The sequence below is a fragment of the Micromesistius poutassou genome (genome assembly GCF_964030765.1).
Source record: "Micromesistius poutassou genome assembly, contig: SCAFFOLD_1343, whole genome shotgun sequence".
NCBI lineage: Eukaryota > Metazoa > Chordata > Actinopteri > Gadiformes > Gadidae > Micromesistius > Micromesistius poutassou.
The window spans coordinates 1-10718 of record NW_028178852.1 but is presented as its reverse complement, the minus strand read 5'-3'; the positions used below and the strand labels follow the sequence as shown (position 1 = coordinate 10718).

The 10718-nt window shown below is 48.6% G+C and overlaps 1 protein-coding gene across 1 annotated transcript; it reads left to right on the top strand.

Annotated features, from left to right (window-relative positions):
- Positions 1-2057: 2057 nt before the first annotated feature.
- On the top strand, positions 2058-8004 carry alx1 (ALX homeobox 1; the record flags this gene model as incomplete). The annotated part of the gene is made up of 4 exons (XM_084490102.1): positions 2058-2256; positions 3815-4155; positions 4804-4932; positions 7549-8004. 4 exons carry the CDS (start codon positions 2058-2060, stop codon positions 8002-8004), a joined length of 1125 nt encoding a protein of 374 aa, XP_084346228.1.
- Positions 8005-10718: the final 2714 nt, after the last annotated feature.

Genomic DNA, 10718 nt, shown 5'->3' with positions numbered 1-10718 from the left:
CCATTTTCTCCTCAGCATGAGCGCATAGCGCGGGGTCTCTGGGACCCCCCCCCCCCCCCCGACTGGACCCCCTGCCGCTCCGTGTTTATTTGGACCTCTCCCGGGTCGGTCGGTCGGGGCAGGCAGACCCCGCACGTGACGGTGCCACTAACCCGGCAGCGACCCGCACGCACGCACGCACGCACGGGGAGTCAGGTGGTCTCACGGAGGAGATGGACTCCGAGAGGTAACATAATTCTCCAATAAGTCGAGGTAAAGACCCCCTTTTCCTCCTGCCCCCCCCCCCCCCCAGCTGAAAGACCCCCGTCTGACGGCGGGCTAATCCCTCTGTCACTGCAGCTCTGCCTCCTGATCGAGGCTCATAAAGGCCTGACTGTGTGAGTGTGTGTGTGTGAGTGTGTGTGTGTGTGAGTGTGTGTGTGTGTGTGTGTACCGGGGGCCGCTGCATTAAGGAAGGCTTGGAACCAATCGGGATGCGATCAAGCGAGGCGCGGGTTTTATTTACCCTGCCCTGCAGGAAGTCGACACTCTTAAAATTATATTTCTTCTATTTTTCCGTGGAGGACGTTTGACCTTGAACATTCACGACAGCTCAAGCGAAATGTCGATTTTTTGTGTGATTAGATTCAGGCCTTTTAAGTATTTTTGCATGGACTTATAAAACATGTGCAAATATACACATTCTAATCGTGGCTATTTGCATTTTGTTTAAAATATCAGGAATAATTATTAGCCTAAATAATTGAATACTAAAATCATTATATTATGATACCATACTATATTATTTTATTACATTATAATTGTAGCCTATAATATATCATAATAATTAGCGATGAGGTTATATTCAGATATAATCTAATATCCATGAGTTATTTTTGATATGGAAAATATTTTTTCTATTTTGAGCAATTTGTTCTTATAAATAATAACCCTTTGTCCATACTGCCATCTAAAACTGATGCCCATTTCGAGTAAATATAAATTCGTATTGTGGGACAAATAGATATACAATAGTCTTTGTCAGAATGTATTTTTCTGTAGAAAACGCAGCGCTTTATAGACATAAAAAACGAGGGGAAAAGTATCAGAAAAAAGCACAACAATTATTTGTGTATGCTGTTACCCTTTTTATATGAAATACTCTTCATAATTCCTAGCTACTATTAAACGGCCAACGCGTTTAGCAGTATAGGCGTACACGTTGGTCTGGCCTATATGTATAATAATAAATGTTTATTGATAAAATAAATTAGCCGGTAGAAACTAACTTGGGTTTTATTTTAGATAGTGCTAGTGAGTTGTGTAGTAATGATGACTAGACCTAATGCAAGTCTATATCAAACACACACACACACACACACACACACACACACACACACACACACACACACACACACAGACAGACAGACAGACAGACAGACAGACAGACAGACAGACAGTCGGAAACATTTGTGTGTGTGTGTGTGTGTGTGTGTGTGTGTGTGTGTGTGTGTGTGTGTGTGTGTGTGTGTGTGTGTGTGTGTGTGTGTGTGTGTGTGTGTGTGTCCTGGGAACAATGTAGACTATTCGCTTCCATCTCGGCCGCAGTGTGATCACCTCCTCCTGATCATGTCAGTGGAGCCAAACGGACCTCTCTAACCCTAACCATTGCTAAATGATCGCCTAACTGGATATCCAAACATGTAATAAATTAAAAGCTAATTTGATTGTTTCCCTTCGTAAGCGTCCTTCTGGGGGAATATAACGGTCTTTATTTGTGTTTGCTTTTGGGCTCGGGGAAGGGGGCGTGGCTCGGAGTCCTCATATACGACGTCCGATTGGCCGACCCCGGGCCGTGACGCGCCGCTCTGTGCTCCGCGCGCAGGAGAGGCGCGTCCGTGTTCCTTATAAAGCGGGGCCGCTCCTCCGAAGGCGCCTCAGAGCGAAAGAGCATCAGCGACTCCGTCAACACAACACAACGCGCGTATCGATCCGCCGATACGCATATATCGATCGGTCCCCGCTCATCGATCCCGGAGAGAGGGGTGGTGTGAGGGACGGAAACCAAGGAGGTTCTTATGGTGGGGACGTCCGTTAGAATGATGATGGAATATATGGAGGATAAGTTCGCCCTGAAGAGCAGCCAGGCCATGGGCAAGGGCAGCGAGTACTACCTGGGTCCCGGCGCCGCGCTGGACCAGGTCATGGACGGCCTGGAAGCCGGCGTGCAGCAGTACTACAGCAAGGCGGCCGGAGAGGCCTCGCCCTGCGCAGACGGTGGGGAGGAGGGCTGCGCGTCTCACTATATCTAGATATACCTAGGCCTATATCTAACTAGGTTACACTACGTCTAGATATAACTGTGTCGTACGATATCTAGATATATCTAACTAGGTTGTACTATATCTAGATCGAACTATGTCTGACTATGACTTAACTGTGCCTTACTATATCTAGAGCTATCTCTCACTATGTCTGACTGTATCTAACTATGGCCCGCTATATCTATATATCTAGATTTAGATCTAACTATGTCTTATTATATGTACCCATATCTATATCTAACTATGTCGTACTATATCTAGAGCTAACTTTAACTATGTAGGCCTACTATGTCTTAAGACATCTATATGTTAACCTGTCTATAGCTGTATTTCTACTCCTATACCTATATCAAACTCTTCCTATGTCTAGATCTTAACTAATTATATAGCTGTGTTTCTATAGCTATAGCTATCGATATTTCTATATTTCTATACCATCTACAGCAATGTCTAAGAAGCTATTTATTAAATTAAACCATATGTCTCACTAGAACTACATAGTTTTGTATGTCTTTATCTATATATTTACCTTTACCTTTGGCTATGTCTATATATATATATATATGTCTATATTTAATACTATTTCTACATCTATTTATGTCCATATTTAAAACTATCTATATCTAAATATTTGTATAGTTAATACTATATCTATATTTGTCTATATTTAATATATCTATATCTATATATGTCTATATTTAATACTATATATATGTCAACATGTCTACAATAACTATAACTATATCTATATATATTTAATACTATAACTATATATATAGGTCTGTATATAATATTCTACATATGGGTATATTTAATACTATATCGATGTATATATATATATATATATATATATATATATATATGTATATTTAATATCTATATCTATATATATGTGTATATTTAATACTATATATACATATGTCTATATGTAATACTATAACTAGATCTATATATGTTTGTCTTTAATACTATATCTATATACCATCTAAAGCTGTTATAGATCAATAGCCTTTACGCCTATAGAAATACTTTTTTTGTAAACTTGTCTTGAATTCATTTATCATTAATTTAAGTGTTATTATATCTAGGCCTATTTATTGATATAGCATTTTTGTACCTTTTTAATTTAGCCTAGTCAATGGACAGCATTTCACCACCGTATGAGGGTGGGTCCCTCTCTGTATTCAGCGGGTTTAAAAATATCTCTATTCATGAATATTAATCAAATTAAACCCCAAATGAATTAACGGGAACGATAAACGAACTGGCGCCGGCCGGTGTCTCTGGTCGGTCCTGCGGCTCATCGTGATGTTCTGGTCGGTTCTGCCGCTCATCGTGATGTTCTGGTCTGGTTCTGCCGCTCATCGTGATGTTCTGGTCTGGTTCTGCGGCTCATCGTGATGTTCTGGTCTGGTTCTGCCGCTCATCGTGATGTTCTGGTCTGGTTCTGCCGCTCATCGTGATGTTCTGTTCGGTCCTGCGGCTCATCGTGATGTTCTGCTCGGTTCCAGTGAACTCCTACTCCTCCAAACCGGAGGACGACGTGCCGCTGCACCGGGAGATGGGCCGGACGATGGACAGCTGCTGCAGCATGCGCGGGGCCTCCTCCTCCTCCTCGCCGGGGGGCCCGGGGGGGGGGCCCGGCGACAAGCTGGACCCGGACCTCGACGACCTCGCGGACGGCAAGTGTGACAGCAACGTCTCGAGCAGCAAGAAGCGGCGGCACCGCACCACGTTCACCAGCGCGCAGCTGGAGGAGCTGGAGAAGGTGTTCCAGAAGACGCACTACCCAGACGTGTACGTCCGGGAACAGCTGGCGATGAGGACGGAGCTGACGGAGGCCAGGGTGCAGGTATGCGGCCTGCGTTTAGCGCACGCGCACGCGCACGCACGCGCATACACGCGCGCGCGCACACACACAGACGCACACACACAGACGCACGCACGCACGCACACACACACACAGACGCACGCACACACACACACACACACACACACACACACACACACACACACACACACACACACACACACACACACACACACACACACACACACACACACACACACACACACACTCAATCACAAACAATCTGCAGCAAAAAGAAACGGCCACCTCTCTCACACACACACACACACACACACACACACACACACACACACACACACACACACACACACACACTTTCTCACACACACGTATAGAGATGTAAAGACACGCACACACATGTAGTATGCATCTCTGTACAAAAATGCGTCACACAACCTTTAATTTAAGCGGGCCGCCTGCAACATATTATTTATATCTTACATTATATTAATGAAATGTGTTTTATTTCCAAGGGCGTCATTTAATGATGATGTGTTTAATGAAGTGTGGAGAATGCGTCGGTTTTCGCACGAAATAGCCCAATACAATATAATAATATAATTACGATGACCACGGTTTTATGATTTCCTCATGGTAATATTCTTAATGTCTTCATTGTGTTACCGACAGGTTTGGTTTCAGAACAGGAGAGCAAAGTGGAGGAAACGAGAGCGCTACGGACAACTCCAGCAAGCCAAGACGCACTTCGCGACCACCTACGACCTGTCCGTGTTGCCCCGAGCGGACTCTTACGCACAGGCGAGTAGCCTACCCTTAAACTCCCCTTAAACTCCCCTTTACCACTTGGACTTACCACTTACACCGGTAACCCCTCAGACTGGTTACCAACTCAGACTGGGTCCTCCAGAAATTTCTCCAGAAGCTGGACTGGACTGAGTTTAATACTAACACATCACATAAAACCTCACTTACAGGTTGAGCCAACACGTTTCAGATTTATTCAGGCCTCGTCGTGTTTAACAGTGAGAGCAGCGTTCGGTGCGTCCTGTCTCTGGATGAATCCAGACTTTGTCCGGACTGGAGACCCGTTTATGTCCTCGAGGTTCCGGAGTGGATTCCACAAACCGTAGCTGAAAATAACTTCTACACTTACGTTTAGGCTAGGGCATTTAGCTGACGCTTTTATCCAAGTACATTTGTCAGACGAAAGAGAAACGGAAGAAATGGGGGGGGGAAGTCTTGAACTCTTGAATGTCTCTTGCGGAAGCTGGTGAGCGACTCTGCGGTCCTGGTCGTCCCACTGCGCTGCTCTCCCGAGGAGTGACTTCGCTCTGTCCTCTCTCGGAGTCTTCCGCTCGTTTTAAATGTCCCATACGCCTGGTCCCAGTAGATGTGTAGAAACAGGCCCTCAGATACCGTCTCCTTACTGGAACGAAGTCCCGGTGGTTGATGGGACTGAGGGCTGGGGGTGTCCTCGATGAAATGATGACCTGATATCGGGTTTCACGATTCATGACGATTCATCTCGCTGTCGTGGCAAAGGTCACGTGGAGCCGGGGGTGGAGGAGACATGACGCGCTGATGAATGGATGAACCCTAAAACAACAGGATTCGTATAGCTGTGTGTTCACAGGGTCCTCGCCGCTCCAGGCTTTGGGGCGTATGGGTCTGAAACGCGTCTGGAGTCACTTTCCATCACAGGCAACAACATCTGAAACGGCGCCAAAACAATTCCACCTTTTCTCTGAACCAGAAAAGACACAAGTTGTTCTTGTTACCTTAGGGTTCGGTAATGAGATGGATGATCGTACGCAGGCAACCTCTGAGCCCGACTGAACCTGGTTCTGTCAGAGCCTCGAGGGTTAGTTGGTTTAGTGGTGAAGGCCGAACTGGCTCGTCCACACAGGCCTGTTGGCACACGGGGAGACACCGCGCGCCTAATGGCGTTAGATGTCACTAAAGCTCACCGGAGTAATGGTGGATATAAGTCCGCTCAATTAAAGTAGTTCCAGACGAATCGACCGGGTCTCAGTCTCTGTCAGATGTCATCTCTGTCTGTAATGGACCAGGGCGGGTGCTGCGTCATGGGTCGGTGTCACCTTGGATTAAAGCGCGCCGGTTACGCAACGGCCAGAATGCTTCAGCGGATATAAATACATTTTTATTTTTTGGTGTGAACACTGCAGAAATATAGCCGTAGAAATATATAGAATGATCATAATCATATTATATAGAATATAATATGACCTAATATGCAGAAACACGATACACGAGAGACCCAACATGTTGGGATCTTTAGTTTAGTTAATAGAAAGCCTTCATTTAATACAAACATATTGAGTATATTATCATACTGGGAGGACGGAGCAGGATCAGACGTTTAATATAAATTAATATATTCAAATATTAAATACACAATTTATATTTAATTCCATGGTTGGGACGACAACGCTGTTGTATTTAAATCCTGTTTTCCGTTTCCTCTGCATTCTGTTCGCTCGTCATCCACCAGACTCCAGAATCCTTTCTCCTCCTCGCTGGTTTATATTATCAGGCCTCTTTATTTACTATATTTTACTACTTTCGTAGGGAAACATTCAAGCGTCTCCTTCATTATTGAATCCATTAATTGTTGTTTTGAGCGATGTTTGACCGCGGTGACTTTAGGATATACTCAAATATCAGCCCTTGATAATGCTATACTTTAATACGACTACCATCCTACTACTTCGACTACTACTACTACTACTACTACTACTACTGCTAACCTAATCTTAACCCTAGTTTTAGGCCTACTTAAACAGCCAAATTAAACGAATAAAAGATTCAATCAATTATTCAGGCCAACCGGGGCGATGACGGCAGACCGCAGGAGGGCAGAATGAGGAAACGAACGAGAGAATTGATTGAAACAAGGATCCATTAAGCACCGGGTTTTTCCGGACTGCTGACCCGGTCCCGTTCTGACCCGGTTCCCGTTCTGACCCGGTTCCGTTCTGACCCGGTTCCGTCCAGACCTGGTTCCGTTCTGACCCGGTTCCGTTCTTACCCGGTCCCGTTCTGACCCGGTTCTGCTCTGACCCGGTTCCGTCCAGACCCGGTTCCCGTTCCGACCTGGTCCCCGTTCTGACCCGGTTCCGTCCAGACCCGGTTCCCGTTCTGACCCGGTTCCGTCCAGACCCGGTTCCGTTCTGACCCGGTCCCCGTTCTGACCCGGTTCCGTTCCGACCCGGTTCCGTTCTGACCCGGTTCCGTCCAGACCCGGTTCCCGTTCCCACCCGGTCCCCGTTCTGACCCGGTTCTGCTCCGACCCGGTTCTGTTCTGACCCGGTTCTGCTCTGACCCGGTTCCGTCCAGACCCGGTTCCGTCCAGACCCGGTCCCCGCTCTGACCCGCTCCTCTTGTGTCCTCCAGATCCCTGGTAACCTGTGGGCGGGCGGCGGTCCGGGCGGCGGCGGCGGGGTGGTGCCGTCCCACTGCGTGCTCCCCCGCTCCTCCCCCCCCTGCGGCGTCTCCTCCTACTCCCCCCACGCGCCGCCCCCCCCTCCCCGCTCCTCCTCCTCCTCCTCCTCCTCGGCCGGCGCCGGTGGCGGCGGCGGCGGCGGCGTGGACCACGGGGGCTACGTCAGCTTCCCCAACCAGCAGAACCAGTTCGGACACGTGTCCCTCAACAACTTCTTCAGCGCCGACTCCCTGCTGGGCCCCCCCGCCGCCGCCGCCGCCGTCGGGGCCGGGGGTGGGGGGGGCCACCACCACCACCACCACCACGTGTTCGAGACCAAACCCGAGTTCGAGCGACGCTCGTCCAGCATCGCCGTGCTGCGCATGAAGGCGAAGGAGCACGCCGCCAATATCTCCTGGGCCATGTGACGGCGGGCGGGGGGCGGGGGGGCGGGGGGGCGGGGGCGGGGGCCTGGCGGGGCGCCGTCGTCCCGGGAACGCTCAGCTCCGGGACAGGAACAGGAACTTGAGCGCGTTCCATTTGGCTCGTCCTCCGGAGGAGCTGGGGGATTGCACAATCTCGCTGGATGAAAAACAAACATGGAGGCAGAGACGCTGGCGGAGGAGAAGAAGAAGAAGAAGAAGAAGGAGAAGGAGCAGCAAGCAGCAAGCAGCAGCGCGGGGTTCCACCGTGACACCGTGGCGCCCAGCCCCCCCCGGACCACTTAGGACCCCCACCCCCCCCCCCCCAGGTCCCCGGTGGCGTTAGCGCGGTGACGCTAGCTCTAATAGGATAATTGTTCGAAGTTGTTTAGGATAGTCTGAGTGGAACCGAGTGTCCGTTATAGTCCGCCGCCGCCTTGGGAGTTTTTAAAATATGTAGCCCTACACGTTCCATCCATTCCCCCAGATGTTGAGACCGACCTGGTGATTCAATAAACCCCTGGCCGATGTTTAGCACGTTGGGCTGGCGTGTGGGGGCTAGTCTGTCGCATAGATCGCTCCTCAGACCGGAGATGTGGGCCTATGTCGTTGAAATTTCACTTCCGGCCGAACTCTAAGGATCGAAATCCAACTATCGCTACGAACTTCGTTTGGAAGCAGAGATAAGATGAGATACATACAGAAAACATTAACGTTTAACATGAACTCACGCCACGTGTTTTCTGAGCGGGAGATTCCCACGAATCCGATGAACATTAACTGTTAATAAACCTTTATATATATATATCACTTCGAGAAGAAAAAAAACCACAGCGAAACCATAAATAACGAAACTAATTCCGTATGTTAACTGTTAAATCGCACCGATAGCACTCTCTCACTTCTCTTTATTTAAAGGCGATGTTGTGAAACTCGGTCGCTCCGAATGGCGCCTCGGCTCGAACGTGAACCCGCCTGTACCTCCGTGTGAGAACAAAGATATGCGGGAGAAACCGAGTCTGATGTGGGGGGGGGGGAGCTGGCTGGTGGTGGGTGTGTATAGTATACCCCGACCTCTGCTCCCTCCGTGGGTACCGTGGAGTCCCGGGCCCGGGCCGCGGCAGAACCCGGGTCCGAGGCGGGCTGAAACCGAACCCTAATGTCTCTGTTGCGCTGCAGCCGCGCTGTGCGGTAATAATCGCGCGGGGTCCCTCCTCCATCTGCTTCCAGTTACCCGGCGGAGCACGGCCGGGGTCACACTGTTACAAATGTATTGGATGAAAGCATAATAAATGGTTGTGGGGGCTCGGTATGTATAGCAGTCTTTTCTTTTATGTCTCACGGCCCGTCGTTTAATTGAAGTTGTGTAAAAACCCGAACCCCGGTGAAGTCGTTCACCAAGTCGAACTTGTTTAGGCACGGGACTGTTGCCGTGCGTTAAGTTTAAGGCAGAGATGTGTCCGATCGTAATATTGTGAGTATGGCTGTCAACTTAAGTTATGAGTCAGAAGGTCTGTGCCTCTGAGATATGATTACACAGATAATAACTCGAAGCCACTTACCATCGTAGTCATGGGCGGCTTTGGTTCGGAATAAACATGTTTATATGGAAATGTTTGGTTGATTTTAAATTAAAACATACATTTACTGTACAAAAATTATAAAGTTATTTTTATTTTGTACTAATTCACATTAGATCATCGGCTAATCTTCAATTCATCTTTCTTAAACTTATAAACTTTATTATTAAAACCCATACCTTTAATTAATACTAGGCCTACCCTTAACCTTTATTATAAAACCCATAACCATTGTTAATTAAACCCATAACCTTTATTATAAAAACCCTAACCTTTATTAATTAACCCATAAGCTTTATTATAACAACCCTAACCTTTATTAATTAACCCATAAGCTTTATTATTAAAAAAAACAACATTTTAATAATTAACCCATAACCTTTATTAATTAAACCGACCTCATTAGTAGGCTAATGGTGCGTTCCAGGCAACCCGTAACCCGTGTTTCCACAACCCTCTACCCGTGACAGTGCTCTGGAGCGGCAGTCAAACCCGCAACCCACTACCCGTGAACTCCCCGGAACGCAGCATTAGACTCCTAACATTAATAATTAACCCGACCTCACCAGTTAGACTCATCATAACACCCTCCTTCAACGCATCAAGCCGCACTAACCGAGCCGCGTTGACCCCGGAGCCGGCTCAGGTAAAGAACTCCGGTAAAGCCCCACTATACGAGTCCCGCTCTGTCCGCTCCCGTCCACCGGACGCTTTGTTCCGATCGGACCGGAGCGACTCGGCGACGGCCGTGATTCGATTAGGGGCCGTAACGCGGGTCAGATGTCCGGGAGAGCGTGTTTGGTTAGGGCCACTTCCTGCCGCTGCCAGTCCTTATCAGCGGCCATCGGACGCCGCTTTGATCACCGTGGCGGCGGCGGCGGCGGCGGCGGCGGTGGCGTGAGGTCACTCCGTCCTCCCGATGACGGATCTCCTTGTAGGTACGACTCCCTCCTTTACAAAGTGGTCCTCCTCCTCCTCCTCCTCCTCCTCCTCCTCCTCCTCCTCCTCCTCCTCCTCCTCCTCCTCCTCCTCCTCCTCCTCCTCCTCAGCCCGGGCTCCTCGAGCAGCAGGAGGAGGAGGAGGAGGAGGAGGAGGGAGCAGCGAATGTACGTCGTTATAGGGCGGCCCCCCCGTGGGACC